Genomic DNA, 24,127 nt, shown 5'->3' on the forward strand with positions numbered 1-24,127 from the left:
AGAAGCGGCTTCCTGTGGCTTGATTAGGGAGAACCGTGCAAAGACAAGTGCGTCTTCCACAACAGCACCTGTGACTGTGTGTGTGTGTGTGTGTGTTTCAGGTCAGATGTCAATACAGCCAGGAAACACTTTACACACACAACTAATGGAGAGAGAGACACATATAACACACACACACAGATTTTGCTGGTTTTATGAGGTAGTCAGTTCAGACCATAATAAAAAATTATTATAAAATAATAATTATAATAAAAATGCTAATAATTACATACAAAAATGTAAAATAAAAATAAATCAATTAATAGATCATTTTCAAATAAGAACAATCAAAATAAGCTAATGAAAAGACAATATTTAAGATAAATAAATATTACAATTAAATAGAAAAATAATAATAAAAAAAACAAAAAAACATTTAAGTTGATGAAAATCTAATTAAATAATGAAAATATTAAATATGTTAAATTAGAAATAATCAAAATATAACACTGAAAAAATCATAAAATAAATTAATTTGATAAAACAATAAAAAAGACTGTGAACATGTGAATGTGTTGTTAAATTAATTAAATAGTAATCTAAAATCTAAAGTCTGGCTGACAAACAAACGTCAGGAATCACAGATTTAACAACAATGCAAGCTTCACTTTGTGCTTTTAAAGCTGCTGTTCATTTCTCCAAACTGAAGGATGAGATGAAATCAATCTCTGTGATGATCAAACGCATCTCATGATAAACATGGACATTACAGCTCATATTGAAAGCAGAATATTCCTTTAAGAACAATGACAGGTGGAGAAAACACACACATGCACAACACATCTGGAGCCGATCAAACACACAAACAATCACACAAACACCGCTAACGAACTTCATATAAGAATGAGAGGAAACAAAGAGACGAGAGAGAGAGAAAAGAGCACAATTCAGTGTTTATACTGAGAAATCAGTTAAAGATGTGAGAGATGGAGACACACACACACACGTCTGATCAAAGACAACAAAGCTTTTAATTGACCTCTAATTACATCAAATGAACCTGGAGTAACATGTACAGCTGGAGAGAAAAGAGGAAAAAAAGACAGGAAAAGTATCTAAAACTATCTAAAAACTATTTAAACTACATACAATTATTAAACCAAATATAAATAAAATAAAATAAACAAATTATAAAAAAGAAAAGAAAGGTGTGTCGAGGGTGGTCACGGTCAGGTCTGAGGTCGGTGACCTGTGTGTGTGTGTGTGTGACTGACAGCTCGACAGTGTGGCCTTGCTGTGTGTGTTGCCATAGCGATGGCAGAAGAAAGCACGTCAGATCTGAGTGTGTGCCTCACAGATGGTGCCGAGAGCATCCGCTCCACACTCGCTCCATACTCATCTATCTGAGCACTTTACTCACACACACAGATCCAGCAGCTCATGTGTGTGTGTGTGTGTGTGTGTGTGGGTTTCAGATCAACAGGATTACGCGTCGAATGCTGCGATGTTTCTTTCTTCTCTCCTTTTCTCTCATTCTTGTCTTTGTCAGGATCGACAGCAGATCTTTGTTCTCTAACAGATTTACACTGTTTGATTCCCGTGATTTACTGTTGCTGGAGCCCCCTAGTGGAGCTACACACACACACACACACACACACACACACACATCATTACAGTTTTTTTTTTTTTTTTTATTGCTTAGACACTAAAAGTGACGCTTGGGGCCCACTTACCCATTCACTCATATACCTAATCTTTAGACCAAGTCTGCAAAACTATAAGCACATTACATGCTTTAAACTGTTTGATATTGTAACAAACTTTTTGCAAAACTCTAAACCGTTCTCTACATTACACACATCATTCGAAACTAACAGCTCTTTTGTTTCATTTGGGAAACACTGCCATTTTTATGCCACATTCATTTACTGATGACCTACACAGCGATTATGCGTGAAAACACTTGTACATTATTTGTTCACTTAGTAATCAAAACTCAATTTTTAAAAACAATTTTTTTTTTTTTTTTTAGAAAGAAATAATTTTTTCCCCCTTGCATTTGTGTTTAAATTGTATCTATATTGTACAAAGCGCTTTAGAAATAAAGCTGACTTTTCTGACTTTAAATCCAGGTATTTATTATATTCATTATTAATATTATATTAATTATTCATAATTATTATTATTTTTTTTAATCCAGATTTTTTTCAGCTTTTTCAGCTTTCATTATAGAACTACACATGCATACAAGAACAAATGTGTTTATTTATATTTTTAGACATTTTAGTTTTATCAGATTAAAGTTACTTTTAGGGACAATTTAGCAATTGCACTTTAAAAATTAAATAACAAAAATAATAATATACAAACAACTGCAAAATTGTTCCAAAATATTTAAAATAACAATATTAATAGAAAACATAAAAGTGTTTACTTGACTGTATGGATATACAATTGTATATAAAATGTTAATATATATATATATATATATATTAAACTAATGTTATTAACATTAAAATATGGGATCCATGCAAAGCAAATGTATTTAAACTGCCCATTTTATACACGCTGGTGTTTTAAATGAAAATAAGCAATGAAGTAACTTAAGTTCATTTTAATATAATAAAAGGAAAGAATGAAAAATGAATGCACTGAATGCAGTGCACGGAAGTTTAACATAAGAACGAAACTCCGATGGTATTCACTGGTGAATTAAAATGTCACTTGCATACTATAATTCGTGGTATATGAATATAACGCTGCACATGAAAACAGCATGTTTACCCATCTGAGAGAGCGACTCAGAGAGAGACGTGGCATGTGTTTATAATCTGAGCGTCCAAATGTTTCTGCTTGAGTCAGAACAGATGAAGAGATTCTTCTGCTTTCTTCTGCACTCCATCCATCCTGAGATCCTGAGATCATCTCACCAGCATCAAACACAAACTCTTCATCACGCGCCGCTTTCTTCTGGGACCATCTGAAGCAATCAGAGCCATATTCACAATGCTTTCTTTCAAATACAGACTTAAAAACATGCGTAATTGTAGATATATCTGTATTAAATTGTCTTTCTCAGAAACCTTGTTACCTTGTACATAAAATAGCCTAAATATCAGAAAATATATGGTTATGTATATAAAATGCTATTTAATATGCTAATATTAATTTGATATGATTTGATATATTTAATATTATATCAATTTTTATATTTTATATTAATGCAATTATAAAATTGTCCCTAAAAATACACATTAAAATGTCTTATTGTGGAAAAAGATTAAAGTATACATGAGTTTAGTTCAAAATCTGCAGTTAAATCTTTTTTTTTTTAATCTTAATATAATTTTTTATTATTTTTTATTTTTTTATAATTTTTTATTTAATAAACTATTTATTTTGAGATGGAGATTGCAAACAATTTGAAAATAAAAACTTCATGTTATAAAAATCACACAAAAATCTCTTTCTCCCAAAGAAAAGGCACCTGCTTCACAGAAAGACTCACATTGAGCTTCAGAGCCTGTATGTACGGCTACAGCTCTCAAACTGACCACATAAACAGGAAATGACACTCATGTGTCCCGTCCACCCCCACAGCCTTGTGGGTAATGAGAGCCACTCTGTGCCTCTTTCACTTCTCCAATCAAATAACTCAACGAAAGTACTTAAAACACACAAACACCTCGAGAGAGAGAGAGAGAGAGAGAGAGAGAGAGAGAGAGAGAGAGAGAGAGAGAACCACACTGGAAAACTGGGATAAACCAAAGCATAAACATCCCAGTCAGGCTTTCATTAGGTTTTCGACTGCGTTCGGCTGATTTAGATTATTTAGAGGTAGTTTTGCATTCTGTTACAAGAGACAGACTATTATCACACACACACACACACACACACACACACACACACACACACACACACACACACAGGTGACGGATCTTTACTACAGGCTCTTTATTATTTGTGAACCCTTTCAAGGTATAGAGCTTTTGGCAAGTGACCACAGCGCTTCTAATTTAACCTAATTACTGCCAGATGCCTCGATCCACACACACACACACACACACACACACACACACACACACACACACACCCCACCATGTGCAAACAGGCCAAATGAACTCACAACTCAACAAACACAACAGATGTAGATGGTTTACGCTTCAGTTTTGCATCCCGAAAACTTTTTCATGATGCACTGTGTGCATAAAATAAATGAAAATTGAAAAAAGAAAGGAACAAATAAATAAAATATGAAACTACTAAAATATTAAACCACACATATACAAATCAAATAAATGTAAATTAGAAAAGAAAAAGAAATGATAAAAAAATCAAAGAAAAGGAAAAAAAAAAAACACACATTAAAATATTAAACCAAATTTAAAATTAAAATAATAAAATAAATGTAAAAGCATAAAGAATAAAAAATAAAATAATTTAATAAAAAAAAAAGAAACAGAGGGGAATATATTGAATTATATTAAACCAAACATAAAAATAAAATAAAATCAATTTAAAAGAAGAGAAAAGAACAGAAAGGTGTGTCGAGCAGGGTCAAGTTGAGCAGATGCACACACTCAATCACACACACCCGTTTTTGTGTGTTTGGACCCACAGGAAGTGCTCGAGGAGAAAATGGGTGGCAGAAGATGGCTGCTGTCCAAACTCATCTCCATGGTGATATTTTAACAGCCCTTTCAAGGGACGTGAGAATCTGATTGGTCGGCCTGGTGACCACGGCGGAATCCGATTGGCCGGCCGGGCGGATTCGGGACCTTCGCAAAGAGTCAAATAGAATGTTCCGTCCCATTGAGATCCAGCGCTCTGGATAATTCCCTGACATTCCATCCAGCCATTAGCGCCATCAGCGCCGCGGATCTGATCCGCTATCAGCTCAACCTCACACAACTGCCAAATCAATTTCAGAGGATTACCAGCAAAGATTGTGGAAATCTGGAAAGGTTTAAGCACGACTCCAGGCGAGCGGAGGAAGAGTAACCTTGGGAAACAAAAGTCAAGCGAGGAGCAGATGAGACGGCCGTAATCGAATGATTGTGAACGAGGATCCTGTCCAGCATCGCGAGCTGGTGACGAGCCAGTTGGCACACGGACAGATGATTAACCGTCACATAAATAATCAATTGATGCTAATAATTAAAAAAGGAATTTCAAAGACAATCAGAAAGCACACGCAAGCAGCTGTTCCAGATATAATAAACATATCATTTTTCAGCATTTTGACATTAAATATACATCAAACGGCTTACAATTATGATATTTTGTTTGTCCATCCCAAGCATTTATTGCAAAGTAGATTCATAATATGCAACGTAAATATGCAACGTAAAACTTTAGTCACATTAGTTTCATTAATTGACACATAGAAGATTTAATCATGCTCATACTAATATTGCACCAAGAAAACAATTATATATATTTATAATTACCTATAAATTAATTATTTGTAATTTATAATTATACAAATGAATATTAATATATTTTAATATATTTATATATTTTCATATATTTATTTAAGCATCTTTTATTAGAGCTGTGCCCTCTTTGCCAGTATTTAAACACCTGCTTAAAAACATCTTTTGTCAATAGCTTTTAACTAGCTGTCAATTATATTGTAATATATGTTTGGCTGTTTTGTGAAAAAAAGAAAGGAAAAAAAATATTACTTTTATTTTCAATGTGTTTTACATATTTTTCACAAATGAAACTCTTCTATGAACTTATGAAAGTTAATGTACAAAGCACATTACAATCATAATACTTATTTTATATTGCCAACAAAATAATGTAGAATAAGCCAGAAATATTCAATATATTTCCAAGCATTGCAGGAAAAATACCCACATATTGAACAAAATGCACTGAAAGAACATATTTATATATTTATCATTATAAATTAATAATGTAGAATTATATAAATTAATATGAATATACTTTCATTTATATTAACAGCAGAATTTAGATATTTACTTCTATTTTTTTTATGTGTTTTACATATTTTTCAAAAATGACACGCACCATGATCATCATATGCAACATTTATAATTAAACTATGAATTGATTATCATTTATAATTTTGTAAATTAAGATTTATATATTTTTACAGCAAAATATACACATTTAATTTTTTTTATTTTACATGAAACACCTTTTAACACACGTGAAATGACGCACTTCCATGAACATAGGCAACTTTATGAAAGTTAATGCACAAATTACAAAAATTAATAGCTAATTTTATATCGTCAACAAAATAATAATAAAAAAAAAACATTAAATATATTTTCCAGCAGTGGTCCATGCGGTGCAGAAAACACACACACACACACACATACACACAGACACACACACACACACACAAACACACACACATTGAACATCGTGGAAAAAAAAGCATCTCTCATATTTATGTCACCATCGTGACCCCATGACCTCAGAAACACACACACACACACACACACACACACACACACTCAAACCACAGTCACTGTACTTGTGTTGTCATCTGTGCTGCTTTTGTCGTTTTTAGGCAGTCAAACTATTATTACAAATCACAGTTGGAGCTCGACTAGTGTGACCAAACTCAACCGCTGCTAACCTACAACATAGAAACACCCGATCAGACAAACACAACGCAGACATCTCAACAATGTCTCAAACTGAGCTCAGATTTGTCAAGACGGACTCAAATGTATGACACCAAATGAAACACAATGTAAGTGAGAGCTGCAAAAGCATCTGAAGAGCAGAAACACACACTATAGATCACCAGCGGCTCATTTACACCACACACGTGTTACTAAGAAAGACAAAGTGGACATTATAAACAAACCAATCAGGCCGAGATCACAAACCAGACGCGAGAAAAAGCCAAACCACACACACACACACACACAGAGCCCCATATAAAGTTAATTAGAATCAAGATGAAGGTTTTGTGTGTTTCATGTGAAGGTCTGTAATGGTGAACACATGGACTGAAAGGCACTTCAGACGGCCGGATCACAGACGCATTATTAAAATAATAAAACCACCAGGATCAAAGACTGATTACTTCAACATTGCAAACTTTGCGGCCATTTTTCCTCTGCTGCTATTTTAGATCGAGATTCAGCCGCCGTCCAGCACATGTGTGTGTGTGTGTTTAGCTACAGTTTTGCACAAAATTGTCCCTAAAAAAAGTTAAATCTGACAGAATACATATCTTATCTTAAAGATAAAAATAGCTAACTATCTTAAAGGTAAAAATCTTTTAGACAGTATAAAAACATATATTGGACACAGTGTGTGTGTGTTTAGCTACTGTTTTGCACAAAATGTGTCCATTAAAAAAGGGATAAAATCTGACAAAATATCTATCTTATTCTAAACATAAAAACAGTTATCTATCTTAAAGATAAAATTATTTAAAAAATAAAATGCTGATTTTTTTTGTACAGTATAAAAACATATGTCTTGGACATGGTGTGTGTGTGTTTAGCCACAGTTTTGCACAAAATTGTCCATTACAAAAAGATAAAATCTGACAAAATACATATTTACTTATATTTTACTTATATACTTATTTTAAAGATCTTAAAGATAAAACTATTTTAAAAATAATGGTGTAAAAACAATAGTCTATGGTATGTCCTCATTTCGAAGAACGTGTGTGTGTGTGAAATCTGACCTATTTCTATGCTAGAGTGTCTTAAAACACATTTGGCATCACACCAGCTGGACACAAATACAATGAGAGACAACTCAAAACAACAACCCAGACCAATCGCATCCAGCACAACTGACTTGAAACTGCTAATATTATTACTTAAGCATGATACACAGCTTGTGTTTTTCCTGTTTTCTGATAAAAAAGCTTCTTCTAAATGATCAAATGTAATTATAGGCGCATCCTGAGTTCAATCACATGACCCGTTCGGACACGCGGGAGCATTGCTGTGAATCGTTTAACGTTCCCTCGTTCAGAGGGTGAAAACAACCTGCCGATCTGCAAAGGTTTGGCACAGAAAACGTTTGGCAGGAGATGAAAACTCCAGACCGACGACAGGAATAAAGAACGCAAGATTCTCCGGCTCGCACACAAACCACTCGCACTTCAGGAATATCAACACAAAACATGCAGCAGTCAAAATTCTCACGGACCGATAATAATAATAATAGCTTGGACTCGAAATATCTGTTTATTTTGATCACTACATTTCACTTACTCAGCCAGGAAAGTTCAGGAAAGTTGTAGAAATTAAAATACATGCCAAAAAAAATTATGTGAATTTCCTTATCTTTCCCTGGAGAGAGAGACAGACAGATGTGGAGAGAGAGAGAGAGAAGAGATGCTCCAGAAGTGTCTGTCTCTCTGAAGGCCTCAGTCACACAGTGTCTCTCTCTCTCTTTATCTCTCTCTTACACACACACTCTCTCTCTCCGTCTCCGGGACAAACCCCAGTCATCCTGGGAATGTCGGGGGTCTCCGTACCACCCAGACCTCTTCCGACAGATCAATGGGGCTACACATGATCTCTGGCACACGCACACACACATGCGCACGCACACATGCACACACACACGCACACACACACACATGCGCACGCACACACGCACACACACACGCACACACACACACATGCGCACGCACACACGCACTTGTCAGATTGTGGACGGCAGGAGCATAAATCCATCGGGACTTGAAGGAAACACACAGCAAAGGAAAGCATTCAGGATGCATCATCTCTTTAAGCCAAAAAAAATTATATTTAACTTATTTACATCTTATGTAATTTAAAGATGTTAAATTAGATATTTTAAAAATATATTTTTTCTATTGTCAGTTGAAAACATGCACTTGAAAATCTTAATTTTCTTAATAAAAGCACAGATTATATACAAACAAGGACATATTTTGTGTGTATGCTTGCTGACTATTTCCATTTCAGCAACGTTTGGTCTGACTTGAAATGTTGCGTAACACAATGGGATTATATTAATGCTGTTTGTCACAAACACTCCAGATATGATGTCCGTGAGTGTGTGTCCGTCCATACAAACATCGGCCATTTGGGCGGAAGTAATTGTACTATATATATATATATATATGTGTGTGTGTATATAACATGCAATTTCAAATGTTTTATCTTTTAGACTTAATTACATTAATAACCACAAAACAGATAAATAATACAGTACCTGTCAATCGATATATAACATTCAACTGTGTGGTTTTGCAAAAATACTAACTTTTTTGTTGTTAAAACCAATTACGCTAAACAAAAAATTAATCATGATGTAAAAAAAATGTAACTTGATAAAAAAAAAAAGATTCCAAACTAATATTTTGAACGAGTTGAGATGTAAAAAAGCAACCAAATGGTTATTTCAAAAACAAGGAAACATTCTTTTAGTTCCAGATGACTAGTATATTCCACATTGGGGTGTTTTAAAGATCTCCGAGGGTGAAATCCCGGCGTGACAGTCTCGCTGAGCTAATTAAACTGAAGGAATATTCACACGGAGTCTTAGCATAACAATGGCGAGCGGCCGGCGCTGTTTAAGCACAGCTCGTGTGTGAAGAGGCCTTTTGTTTTTTTGTGCAACTCTTTTGTGGATTCATTAGTCGACCCGACATCCTCCTCCTGCTTGACACCAAAACCTCGAGAACTGGGTCGCCGTCGACACACACACACTCGCCCGGCGCGACCCGGAAAACTGCAGCGCACGGACAGCCGTGTCGGGGGATCCTGAGATGTTGTCCTGCAATTTTTTAACTGTTAAAATAGCAGAATAAACAATCACAGCAAGATGCCTGGCAGCAGATCAAGACGGGCACAAAGCTGCAACCCAGAGACGCACGACACACACACACACACACACACACACACACATACAGTTTATTAAAGAGGGCACAGGGATGCCAGGCCACATTAGGACACACACACACACACACACACACACACACAGGCCTATGCATTTGGTCAGAAGGCGGGAAAGTCCATCGTATCACCGGCCAACAAATGTTTCCCGATGGCGGGAATCCACAGAAAATTTTTAGTTTTGTCTAATGTGCATAATATTCACATAGATGTAGAATTGCTCATATGCTACTAAAACTACACATATTACAGTTAAAGAATCTGCTTTACACAAAAATGTAAATGCACATGCAAAAATACCATAAAGACTTCAAAAGGCCAAAGATCAACACTGCATCTGCTGTAATAAACTACAAGGTTCCTGTTGCTCACACACTGCAAAAAAAAGTTTTTTTATTCAGTATTTTTGTTTTACTTTCCATTACAACATACTTAAATAAAGATGCATTTACTTGAAGCAAAATGACTTCACATATGAATAAAAAAGACGTTGATGAGAACAGGCCTTCAATGACCTGACGGCCTGGAATCAAGATGCGCTGACCGTACGTTACGATAAATAACATCTGCGACGTGTAAATATCTCTCTGTCTCTCTCAAGGCCACGCTTGATGTTTCTCAGGACCGAACTTCTAAGAAGAGCAGCACACGTTTATCCCACTTTTCATTATTTTACACCAGCTCTCAAACACATGCGGATCTGGGAAGGTCTTGCTTTTTTTCTTCCTGCAGGGAACTTTCAGCGTTTTTCCAGCTTTGTACATCAGAGCTCAACTGTCTCCATTTCAACCAAATCTTATATCAATTATCAAACGCTTTGGCTTAAAACAACATTTCTTATCACACACACACATTTTTCCTGTCTCTTCTCAGTTCAGAGCGGATCACACACACACACACACACACAGAGAGATCAGAGGTGAATGACAGTCGACTATTCGTCAGATGTCATCCGCATGCGCCTGTACTCACCGCTTTGCCGTTATAGTAATACATGAATGATCCACCGCTCACCCCCGGGATGGTGTACGCGCAATACATGCTTCTGTTCCTCTAGTGTGTGTGTGTGTGTGTGTGTTTTATCCTGTTCAGACGCTCTCAAACAACTTTGTGTTCAAACTCGCAATCCCCCTTTTTTCACAACAATTCCTGCAGTTGCATTTTCCCATATGGCCGGCCTGAGCATGCTGAATATGCAAACGAGCGAGGAGCATTCCTGACGTCGGCCAGGGGGAGGAGAGAATGAGGAGGGGGCGTGGCCTGTGCTAAAAGCCGCCACCCCCCTCTCTCCCTCTCTCTCTCTAAACTCAACATCTCACTCAAATGCGCACACACACTTTTTCCTTTCCATGGCAAATCTGGAACTGATCCTGCTCTGAGCTTGTCGGCTTCTCTAAAAGGACTGAAAATGTGTGTGTGTGTGTGTGTTTCGAGCATTTTTTTGCTGCAATCAAACTACAAGGTTCCTGTTGCTCACACATGTCTATTTACTGCAAAAAAATATTTTATTAATCAGAATTTTGCTGTACAAATATCTAAACATGATTAAATCAATATACAATTGCCTGAGAAGCAAAATGACTAAAGATATTAAGTAGTCTTTGAAAAATGTATCAAAATAAAGTGACTTTATGCTTATATACATAAATACATTTAAAATAAATACATAAATAATGGATATAAAATAATCTACAATCATTTAAAATAAATATATAAAATATAAATATAAACATAAAACTAAAACATAAACATAAAAAGTACAACCAAATCAATAAATAAATAAATTTAAAAATAAATAGTCAAATTAAATATCTAAAAAACAAACAAATAACATAAATCTAAAATATTTTTGAATTAAAAGATATTAGTGTTTAAAAAATGTATCAAAATGAAGTGAGTTTCTGCTTAAAACAAGACAAATATCTGCCAAAGGGGTCAGTAAAATAAACGATTCAAAAGGAAAACAAGATTTTTTTAACTTATGTTAAGTAAAAACTCGTTCATAAAACAAAACTTTTAAGGTCATTTTGCGGCTCAGGTAAATTTATCTTCATTTAACAATGTTTAGATATGTGTACTGTAAAATACTGAGGTTTTTTGCAGTGTATACCTACCATAGCATATAATAATGAGCACAAACTCACTCATATAAACTCACTCTAATGGAGAATGAACACAACATGATTTACTATAGTAAAACACACACACACACACACACACACACGCAGCCTGAGGGACAGTGAAGTGACAGTGAAGTCCATTATAGAGAAGAACACAAACGCCATTAATAAACTCTGAGTGTGTGTCTCTCTCTCTCTCTTTCTCTTGCTTTAATTTGATTAAAAGGCGAGTTGCAGGGAGGGATTCATACGTGCACATCTAATAACTCCACCATCTGTCCTCAACGCTGGCACCACACCAGAACTCAGAGAGACAGACAGAGAGAAAGACACAGAAAGAGAGAGAGAGACAGACAGAGAGACCAGTGATGGACAGAAAAGTGAAGAAACGAATGTTTGAAACCAAAGTGTGAATGTAAAATATCAGCAAACACATTCTATTATTTTACTTGTTTCGTATTAATAACACACACACACACACACACACACACACACACATATATATATATACACACACATATATATATATATATATATATATATATATACACACACACATATATATATATATATATATATATATATCTTTATTTTAAATTTGATATTTACAGTATTTAAAAGTTATTTTAAATGTAGATTTTATTTTATTTTTAGTTAATATAATAAAACCTTTGGTATATAGTAAAACATTTGTGTGTGTAGAAATAAAAAGATGCACAAAATATTTTACATAATACATTGCAAATTAAGTAAATGTAAAATAAATAAATAATGCATCTAAAATAATCTATAATAAATAAAAAAACATAAATATAAAAATGTAAAAATTACATGATTAAATACTTAAAAAATAAATAACAAAATAAAATATATTTATTTAAAATGTATCTTAAGAGTATACTTATTTTTAAAAAAGAGTATACTTATTTAAAAAATATAATTTTATATTTATATATTTAATATTTATTTTTAGTTAATATAGTAAAACATTTAGTATGTAGTATAAAATAAACGTGTGTGTATAAAGTAAAAAAAACTATTTTTACATAATTTATTGCAAATTAAAAAAAAAATTATATATATGTGTGTGTGTGTGTGCGTTTATTTGTGTGTTCATGTGTAAGCAGTGTTACTAATACTTTAGCAATATAAAGGCAGGGAAGCTGATGCACCTGAGAGCATAACAGCAGTGATGTGAAACACACACACACACACACACACACACACACAGGCATGTGCTATGGGAACATTCCATGAACTTGACGTGTGTGTGTGTGTGATAAAATGCTCTGACCGTTAACAGACCTCGGAACAGTTGACTAACAAGGATGATATGTGGACCACACACACACACACACACACGTTGGTTTTTGTGGTTTATGGGGACTCTCCATAGGCGTAATGGTTTTTATACTGAACAAACTGTGTGTGCTATTGCCCTACACCAACCCTACACCTAAACTTAGCCCTCACAGGAGACTTTGTGCATTTTTAGATTTTCAAAAAAACACCATTTAGTATGTTTTTTAAGCCTTTTGAATTACGGGGACATAGGCAGTGTCCTCATAAACCACCTTCATATTGTAATACCTCTGTCATACCCATGTCATTATACAAATTTGTGTCCTCATAAACCACATAAACATGCACACACACACGTCTGGTTTGCTATCCTTGTGGGGACTCTCATAGGTGTAATGGTTTTTCTACTGTACAGACCGTGTTTTCTATTGCCCTACACCAACCCTACACCTAAACTTAGCCCTCACAGGAAACTTTCTGCATTTTTAGATTTTCAAAAAACAACATTCTGTGTGATTTATTAGCTTGTTTACCCGTGGGGACCTCAGATTAGGTCCCCACCATGACACGAGTCCCCATGAGTCTGTGTGTATTCAGGTTTAAGTGCCCACCTGAATAGAAAAACTGGTACACACACACACACACACACACATAGAGACTAAACATCAAAGGACAAAGAGAGGAAATAGAATCTGTCCATTTATGACATTATCATATATCTGTTCTGTAAAAAAAAATCATCCCATCAGACCTGATAAAAAAAAGTAAGGTTTTCCTGCCGTGTGTGTGTGTGCAGTAAGTGACTTTAACACACGTGGACGACGCCATACTGCCAGCTTCAGCATCTGATGGGAGAACGGCTGAACCGATGGGATCAGATCCCAAATGAAACTAAATCATTTGCATATGCCGAGAGCCACTGCTATTCCCAGAATGAACTTCAATAATTCAGCAGCAGCGCTCTCCTGGCCGCTCCTCTGTCCTCAGCGCTCGTCTGCTCAGGCCTTTGTGCTGCTGGAAGTGTTGTTGTTGTTGTTGTTTGCTGTGGAGGGGCTTTGGAGGGGGTCGCCCCTCTCTCTCTCTCTCTCTCTCGCCCAGCGCTGACTTTCCCATCCCGTGGGATTAGAGTAAACAGTACTTGGATTATAAACACACATTTCATTCCGATTTCATGCTCGGAGGATTTTTTGCTCATTAGAAGCATGAATTGTCAATCTCGGAGGATCCCGTTCGGATCTCTCTTTCTCTCTCAGGGAGTTCAAGGGCCCCGACTGCGGCCCTAAGGGCCGGTTTGGTGTCTCACAGAAAGCACGACAGCATATGTGTGCACAAAAACACTTTAACCCTCAACACGCCACGCAAACACACAATGAAGACGAGCTCAGACTCCTGTTAGCTTTCATTCTGACACAGCGTCGATTTATTCAGCTCAGAAACGCAAACACACGCCTAAAAACTCAGATCAGCCTAAGAAAATGACAAAATGTGCCTGTAAAAGAACCTGAATTCATTTTATTTGTGTATGTGTTAGGATGATGATTTCACCAATGAAAAATACATCCAAAATAAATAAAAATCTAAAATAGATAAGTAATGCATCTAAACTTAATAATAATAATAATAAAATACATAACTACTAAAAAATAAATCTAAAATAAAAATTTAATTTTTAATAAATACATCTACAATGTATACATACATGATCTAAAATAAATACATCTAAAATAAGTCCATAATTAAATAAATAATAAAATATAAAATTCTAAAATAAATACTAAAAAGACAAACGTAACATTTGAAATTAAGTAAATAAATAAAAATAAGTAAATCCAAAAATCTGAGGGCTTCATGCTGAAATAACCAGGACTAAAAATGTAATTAATTTATCGCAGGCTTGTTTTGTTGTTTCTCAGACTGAGAAATGTATATGAATATAGACGAACGTCTTGAGCTGGTGATTTAATGAACTCAATCATTGCAGATACCGAGAGTCATGGGAAGGTGTAATTGCTGGAAAAAACGGCACAGATAATGTAAACAAATTACCAAGGAATAATTAGTCCAGACCGAAAGAAAAACAGCGGCGATATCTGAAGAAGGTGATCATTACACTGAGATACATCTTCAGGGAGCGACGTCATCATTAAAGCCACAAAGACAAACACAACGTTCAGCATCTAAACGAACGTTTGGAAAGAGAGAGAGACACTGATATTGTTTCCTTCAACAAAACCTTCATTTGTTCTAATGAACCCGTCTGCCGTTCATTCAGCGCTGCAAGAGTCAATTCACACAATCATGAACCCGAGTGTCACAGACAGACAGTTATTTAGGCAAAAACGCTGTTTGTCTCTTCTGCGAGCGTCCAATTTGAGCTGCTTAAACACGTCCGAGGGCTTCGTCCAATCGCAATCTTCTGACGGCTTCGGCTACAGATTCTAACAAACATTAAACACAGTAAGGAGGCAATTATGTATGCATGATTTAATCTGCAACTAATTAATATGCAAATGTATTCATATGTTAGTTACTAAATTAAAAATGCAAAGCAGCCCTTATGGTGATTCTGTGATTTCGGCACAAACAGAACATTTGAAAATAAAAAAAAAAAAGCACAAAAACGGGAGAAAGAAACTTCGCCAACTTGAAGTTCATCCTTTACACAGCCTGTTGCTTTTCAAATACGCTTTGCGTGTTGCATGATATAGTCTTTATGAAGGCAAACGTCTGAATGTATGAGGTATCTGTGTTTTGTGAGTCTGTGCAGATGGGCCGCGGCCGTCACAGCCTCAGGACATCACAGCGTCACACGCGCTCATTCTCAGACTCTGGATCTGGTTAAAGGGCCGCTAACATCTGCTACCTGCCCGACATCAGCCTCGGCATGTGCAAGGCATTATGGGATGCGAGCAGAAACACAAACACATTCAAACCGAGAAGAAATGGGTAGTTTGTTGAGCTTTAAAGCAGTGGATGACTGATTTAAGATCATTTGATCCAAGGCATTTAACAGTTTAACAATGAGACATAAACAAACATATTTGACTTTTTATGTCATGATTTTTGACTTTCTGTCAGTTTATTTGTTTGCCAAAATTTGACTTTTTATATCATAATTATGATTAAGGTCATAATTTTGACCTTTTGTCATAATTCAAATTTTTTTCAACCATAATTTTGTCTTTATTTTTCACTAATGTCACGATTTTGACTTTACATAATTATTCCTTAGTATCTCATAATTTTGACTTATCATATTCTTGACATTTTTCATAATTCAACTTACAGTCCGTCATGATTATGACTTTTTTTTACAATTATGACTTATCTCAATTATGATTTAGTATCTCATAATGTAATTGTTTTGGTCAGACCTGTCATGATTTTGACTTTACATGTGATAGTTATGACTTCTCATAATTATGTCTTAGTATCTCATATTTTAACATTTTATGTCACCTTTTTTTTTTAATAATTATTCATTTTTATTATTCATTTGACTTGAGTATAAATGATTTAGTATCTCATAATTATGACTTTGTCAGAACCTTGGTCATAATTATGATGTTTTAATAATTCTGACCTTGTACTAACAATATGTCATGGTTCTGACTTTATTTGTCATATTTATGATTTTTTATCTCATAATTATAACTTCTTTAACTCATAAAGTCTAACTATGCCATACTTATGATGATAATAATTTTATCATTATTAAATTATTTGATATATGAAAGGCATTCTTTTCTTATGTTGTGAAAATGGGCTTCCATACATACAGACTCAGTCTCCATTTGTTCTTTACTTCATTCCTTTGCTGTTTATGAGGTGTTTTCATAGGTTATTGGTGAATTTTCTGTTTTTAGGAATAGGACAGATTTAATTTGACTCATATATTTTATATATAAACGATATGAGTCAAATCAGACAGAAGCAGGAGTGACTGAATGAAAGGCTTCAGCAGACCTTCCCCCACGAGCGGCTCCTCTGAACCCATGCCAGCGAGTGTCGGGGATGCTGGGTCGTGGTGAAGCAGGCCTCTTTTGGCACTTGGCTTGCTGTACGTGGGGGGAATGCATTCAGAGTAACACCAAACGACACACTTTTATTGGTGCTGCTCTGGTGCTCGCCAGCAGCCATGTGTCCTTCCTGTTACACAGAGCTGTCTCTCTCTCTCTCTGCTGTTACAGTTCAAGCTCATTATGAGCCAATGAGATCTCTTGTCTCAACTTTCTCATAAACAGCAAAGAGGTGAAATTAAGAAAGAAATGGAGACTGAATCGGTATGGAAGCCCATTTTCACAACATAAGAAAAAATAATGTTTCATTAAATCATAATTATGAGATAAAATAATGAAGTCATAATTATGAGAAATTATGAGAATTATGAGAAAAATTTCTGAATTTATGAGGTAAAAATTATGGAAAATCTAAATCATGGCATATGTCCAAATTCTATGAGATACTAAGTGATCATAATTAGATAAAAAGTGGAAATTATGAGACACTAAATTCACAATTATGAAACAAGTCATAACTATGAGACAGTCAAAATTATGAGCTAGTCAGTGATAAATATGAGATAAATTTACAATGTGATAATTGACTTAGCTCGTCATAATTTGGATTTATGACAGTCAAAATTATGAAATAATAAAGTCACAATTATAAGAGTACAATGTAATTATGAGATAGTCACAACTTTGAAAAATTTCAAATTATAAGTATTAGATAAAAGTCTTAATTGTGAGATAAAAGTCATAATGAGATAAAAAGTCAAAATTATGACATGCTAAGTCAATTATGAGAAAAAAAGTCAAAATTGAGATAAAAAGAATTAGATACTGTGTAAGTGAAATTTATGAGATGAAAAATTGGAATTATAAGCCAATTATGATAAAAAAAGTTAAAATTGATTTAAAAAAAAATCAATGTTCTCAATATGCACTGGAATATGGAATATCGTCAAATGAACCACTGACTCATTTGTGTCTGTTTCCAGAGAAATTAAAGGTACAACACTGGAGGCAAAGCTGATACTTCAATTAAGTCTCCTGAGCTCCAACAGAGCATCATCTGAGCAATAGCATGAGGTCGCTCTATATTAACAGTAGGTCGGTTTCCCAGCATTCATTAGCTGATGCAGCTCCAGTCATGAGGGGAGATGGTGCTCATGGGTTTGGGGTTTAGCTGATATGAACTCTTTCTCTCTCTACAGCTGCGGCTGTCAGCAGTTTTGGCCCCACTCTCCCCCAGTGCATGCTGGGACACCTGGGGCAGTGTCCTCCTCTGCAGCTCCATGCCCCAGACAAATAAAATAGGGCAAAAACAAGACTAAATACATTACATGTCTGCTCTGAGTCTGCAAATACAGATAGAATAGATCTTAATAACAAAACACGACTTTAAAGCTGCATTAGAGATGTACCAGAGATATTTATGCAAGTCAAAAAAAGGAATATTCATGCAAGTATTTTTTTTTTAGAATATTCATGCAAATAAAAATATATGAGAAGAAAAATAGAATATTCACGAAATTCCAAAAAACGAATATTTAAAAATTCTATATTCATTCATGCTAGTAAAAATAACAGAATATCCATGCAAGTAAAACATTAAAATACCCATGCATATAAAAGAGCTTGAAAAGAACAATCAAGGTTAAATATTATTATGAACAATATTTTAAGGATCTTTATTATTAAAAAAAAAAAAGTACTGATGAATTCAGGTAGTTTCTGTCAATTTTGTATACTGCCAGAATATTACTATAATATTATACCTCATTGTTATGAGAAAACAGCAGATGAGATCAAATACGATGCAAAACACAAAATGCATTTCATCTGTGCAATATATGCACACACACACACACACACGCTCCCGCTCATCTGTTCCTGCTGAATCCAAACCCACTGGGTAATAAAACACACTTTAACATGGATAAATTTGTCCAAAATGGATTGATGTTTTAAAAACCGTGTTTTCAGCCAATTAACAGGCACATCATCACCTTAAAATCAATCATGACATTTCTGAGCGATTTCAACCCTAATTCTGTTCCACATAGAAATAAATGTGCAGAAACGGACAGTGATTTGGCAGAGATGTGCGGAGAGCATTCCACATCGGTTCAGAAGCTGGAGCTGAGATCACACACACACACACACACACACACACACAGGAAACTGACTTCATTTCCTCTGTGCATTGCTCAGTGGAAAACACACAGTCCACTGGATCTGGCTCTCTCCTGGATCTCATCTGAGATTTAACACACACACACACAGACACACACACACGTTGGTTTTTGTGGTTTATGGGGACTCTCCATAGGCGTAATGGTTTTTATACTGAACAAACTGTGTGTGCTATTGCCCTACACCAACCCTACACCTAAAGCCTCACAGGAGACTTTGTGCATGTTTTAGATTTAGAGTTTAAATGTCAAAAGTTCAATTTAAATGGGATGATTTCTGATCATAAAATGCAGACAAAACATCTGTAAATGTAGTCAAATGGATTGATTTTATGGCACTTTTTTGTCATTTTTGAAGCTTAAATGCCTCCATTCACATCCAGGTCGAAAAATATGTTACAAATATGATTATAAAACAGTTTCAACTCTTTAAAATCCAGTTGAATGATTTATGATCATAAAATACAGATAAACACACACCTGTAAATGCACAATAAGAATCTGATTTTTAAGAAATATATTTGTAAAACTTCTCAGAAACAAATATTGTCATTATACAAAACAAAATCCTGAAGCAGTCATATCGGTGATCTGCAAACATGAATGCATCTGCTCTCACGGATGTGCAGTTTGATTCTTTCTGCTGTTTCCAGCCAAATATTTCCTGACAGGAATGTTGGGAACGTTTGAGAGAGAGAGAGAGAGAGAGAGAGAGATACAGGCTTTATCTGAGCCGACGGCACCAAACAAAACTTCTCTGTAAACAGCTCAAACAAACAGGGCCGAAGCATCGAGCGCCGCTCAAGACATCAACATGAAATGGCTGCCGCGGAGGTGAAGAAAGAAACAGATGCTGTGCTGGAGGAGAGGATGGAGGGATGAGGACGAGAATGTGGAAAGAATTTGATGACAGACAGAGGAAAATAATATTGCTCAGAGGTGTCTCTTTCAAAGCTCAGGAGAAGTAATGAAGATTTTAGCTACAGTATTCTCACATTTCTGAGGAGAAATAAAAAATAGATACAAATGAGGCAATAACTGCATAAAATGAATGTGGACGACATATGAAGTTCATATTGAAATATTGTGTTTATAGCTGCATCAGAGATATTAGAATATATCTACCGGTAATATATCTATTCAAGCTAAAAAAAAAAGAAGAATATTCATGCAAATAAAATTTCTTACAACAAACAAATGACAATATGACAAGTAAAAAATATCAGAATAATTATGCATTCAAAAAATATAAGAATATCGATGCAAGTAAAAACTAGAATAATGATGTCAAGCAAACAAATATATATCAGTGCAAATAAAAATATCAGAATATTCATGTAAAAAAACAAAAAAGAAGTAAAAATGAGAATATTTATGCAAATAAAAATCTTAAAATATAAATGCAAGTAAAAAATTGAATAGAATAATCATGTCAAGTAAAAAAAAAATGTAATCATGCAAGTAAAATTATTAGGATATCCTTGCAACTAAAGCATATTCTCTGACTTTTGCAAATGCAAACTTGATATCTGATATCTTGCAAATCTGTGTACATTTTAAGAAAGAAAAACAAGACTGTGAACGTCTCTCTGTCAGCAGGTGTGTTGTTGTGTTACGGTGGAGAAAATCCTGAATATTTTTCTCTGTTAAAGATCTCAAGAGAAGAAATCCAGCTGTCTGTGACTACCGTTAAAATCACTGCGCCTCAAAAAACAAATCTCTATTAATAGACGACACAGAAACCTTTCAGAAACATGGCGCTGGCCTTTTTCCTCACCAAATGAAGGGACGCGGGGACGTGGCTCCGATATGTTCACGTCTTGCTTTTTTGGCAGGACTGAATGAAATGGGACCGTTTATTTCATACGGAGGATTTTTCTCCGCTGGGCAGCAGCCAGACACACGCAGCTGTTTCTGTTATTTCTTTCCACTCGCTTAAAAAAAGAACCAAAAAAACCCACCATGAGATCATTTACTGCTACATTCTCTCTGCTTCTGTTTCCTGGACGGGCTGACAGGTGAATCGGGGGGAGTTTATTTACACATTTACACAACCCTGACACACCAGAGTCAGAAAACCAAACACAACAGCTCTGGAACACAAAAAATCACAAATACACTTTTAAAATGACAGTTCACCTGAAAATGATCATTCTGTTATCATTTATTCACCCTCAATGCTGAGTTTCTTGCATCTGTGGAGTGCAAAAATAGACATTTCTTAGAATATCAATGCTGCTCTTTTACATTTAATGAAAGTGCATATGAATGGAGGCATTTGAGATTTAAAATGACAAAAGAGCAGTTGTCCATTTAATTCTGCTGAACTCATATAATAATTATGATGCTTTTTTCCCATTCTGGAGCTCAAATGCCTCCATTCACATCCATATTCTCTATATGGAAAATATCTTTTCATGTAGTCCAAGTCTGCTTCAGTAGACTTGGAATATAGTGCATGACTCAAATGAACTACTGTTATGATGCTTTTTTTTTGTTGTTGACATTTTTGGCCTCAGTTTATATCCATGTTCACTACATAAAAATATATTTCACTATATTCCAAGTCAAAAAACAATGCATAAAACATGGAATATGATAATGCTGCTACTTTGGCTTTTTTATTTTTTTTTTAACATGTTTGAAGCTCAAATGCATCCATTTACATCTGCTCTCATTATATTGAAAATATATTAAATTTACTATTCAGAAGTTGTATGATGATTTTGTCTGAGGAACTGACCTGGAGTATAGTACATGAGTCAAAATGAACTGATTATTGTGATTGTTGTCATTTTTGAAGCTCTAAAGCCTCTATTCACATCCATATTCCCTACATGGAAAAGAGCAGCGTGCACATTCTCCTAAATATCTCCTTTTGTGATATAGAGAAGAAAAAAATTAAATTTTATGGCGCTTTTTGTCATTTTTGATGGTCACATGTCTCCTTTCACATCCATATACAGTATATGGAAAAGAGCAGCGTTCACATTCTGATAAATATCTCCTTTTGTGTTCTACAGAAGAAAGAAGGTCACAAGGGTTTTGAGGGGTAGTAAATGATGACAGAATGTTCTGAATTATTCCTTTATGAGTCTCAAACACTAATTAAAGTAATTTCCCCTTTTTAAATTCTTTATGATCGTGAAATAGACTTCATCTGTGTCAGTGGAACATAGCTGCAGGAAACTAGCAAATGACACTCGATTGTTCGCTAATATTTCACAAATATCACACAGGAAATCAAGCACATGTTCATTAAGATGTAGTCCAAAACGGCGAGGTTCTGCAGGGTTCACACACACATACACACACACACATACTCAGTCGGCTTTAAACAGGGTTCTCACACTCTGGTCCCAACAAAAACGCTGTCGACAGCTGGTACGGGAGGCTGTTTCTTTCTTTCGCTGAGTTTTGGGCCACAGCCAAAGTCTTACCTCCGTCTGCACACTGCTCCATCCGCTACCTGTCACTCAACCCGTCGCCATGGAGACCCACCTGACCCCCCCCCCATCACTCTCGTTCTCATCGCTGCCTTCAACAATAGCATCAGCAACACAAACCAGCTTCACTTGTGTTTTAATGGCTGATGTTGGTGTTTTTTGTGTGTTTGCTGATGTCCAGTGAAACTAAAGACACAAATTCCTCACATAAATCTGTATTTTTCAACGTGAACAGCTAAAATCACATGAAATCTGATACTTTCAATTAACAATGCTTTCAATGGTGAATCTCACAAAACCTGTCAAGAACATGTCCCATCCATATTTCACCTCAAAAACAATGAAAAGAGAGTTTACATCTAGCTAAAAAAAAAAAAAACCCAAAAAACAATGAAACATATCATGCAAAATTACTAGTAGTGATAAAAAAAACTCACGTTACTACTGCATTTTTTTTAGCATTGTAACAATTAAGCACATTTTCACATTACTGAAATGCACAGAAACTACATAACATATTCAAATATAATTTTAATTTTAATAGGATTTATAAATCATGGTAGTATTTCTGCCTAATTAATATATATTTTGTATATAGTTTATATAAATAAATATTATGCATTAATTTATTCCTTATTTTTCATTAATTTAAATGTTAAAAAAATCTTTAAAGTACATGAATGACAATCAAATGAGAATTTGATTGAAAACATACATATTTTAAAAAAAGGAAAAGGAAATAATTAATTCCTGAAAAGCAAAACATGTAATGGTCATGAAAATAATTTCATAATAATAATACAAAAAAAGTCCTAAAAACAGGCATTGCTTTCATAATGCAAAATACAATGTCATATTTATTTATTTTGAATATGACAATGTATATTTTATTTAGAAAAATATGTTTTCATCAGATTCACCCTTTCATATGTGTAAATAAATTTAGATTAGAATAAATATATAGAATATATATATATATGAATTTTCAGGGAAAATGACTCAAATGACACTTGCTTTAAACAATGAGCATAAAGTTAAAATATTGAAGCTAATGCACAGATTTAAGACTTATCTTGAACACGAAATATAACATTATATCAAATGATATTATGAATCCAGTTTGATAATGTTATAATGAACATGACAGGGTAGCATGTGTAACCTGTTCATTTAAAACACCTCATGTACAAACTCACC

At 34.7% G+C, this 24,127-nt stretch overlaps 1 protein-coding gene across 6 annotated transcripts in view; it reads right to left on the reverse strand.

Annotated features, from left to right (window-relative positions):
* tcf4 (transcription factor 4) overlaps window positions 1-24,127 on the reverse strand; it is a 153,439-nt gene that overhangs the window by 38,175 nt on the left and 91,137 nt on the right. The window contains exon 1 of one of the 6 annotated variants that reach the window (XM_079395115.1): window positions 10,836-11,034. The exons of the other annotated variants lie outside the window; for them this stretch is intronic. Coding sequence (XP_079251241.1) covers window positions 10,836-10,904 — 69 coding nt within the window. The 5' untranslated portion in view covers window positions 10,905-11,034. Of the gene's footprint in view, window positions 1-10,835; window positions 11,035-24,127 lie in introns of those variants that run through there. 6 annotated transcript variants of the gene reach the window in all.

Source organism: Barbus barbus, assembly GCF_936440315.1.
Source record: "Barbus barbus genome assembly, chromosome: 36".
NCBI classification, from domain to species: domain Eukaryota; kingdom Metazoa; phylum Chordata; class Actinopteri; order Cypriniformes; family Cyprinidae; genus Barbus; species Barbus barbus.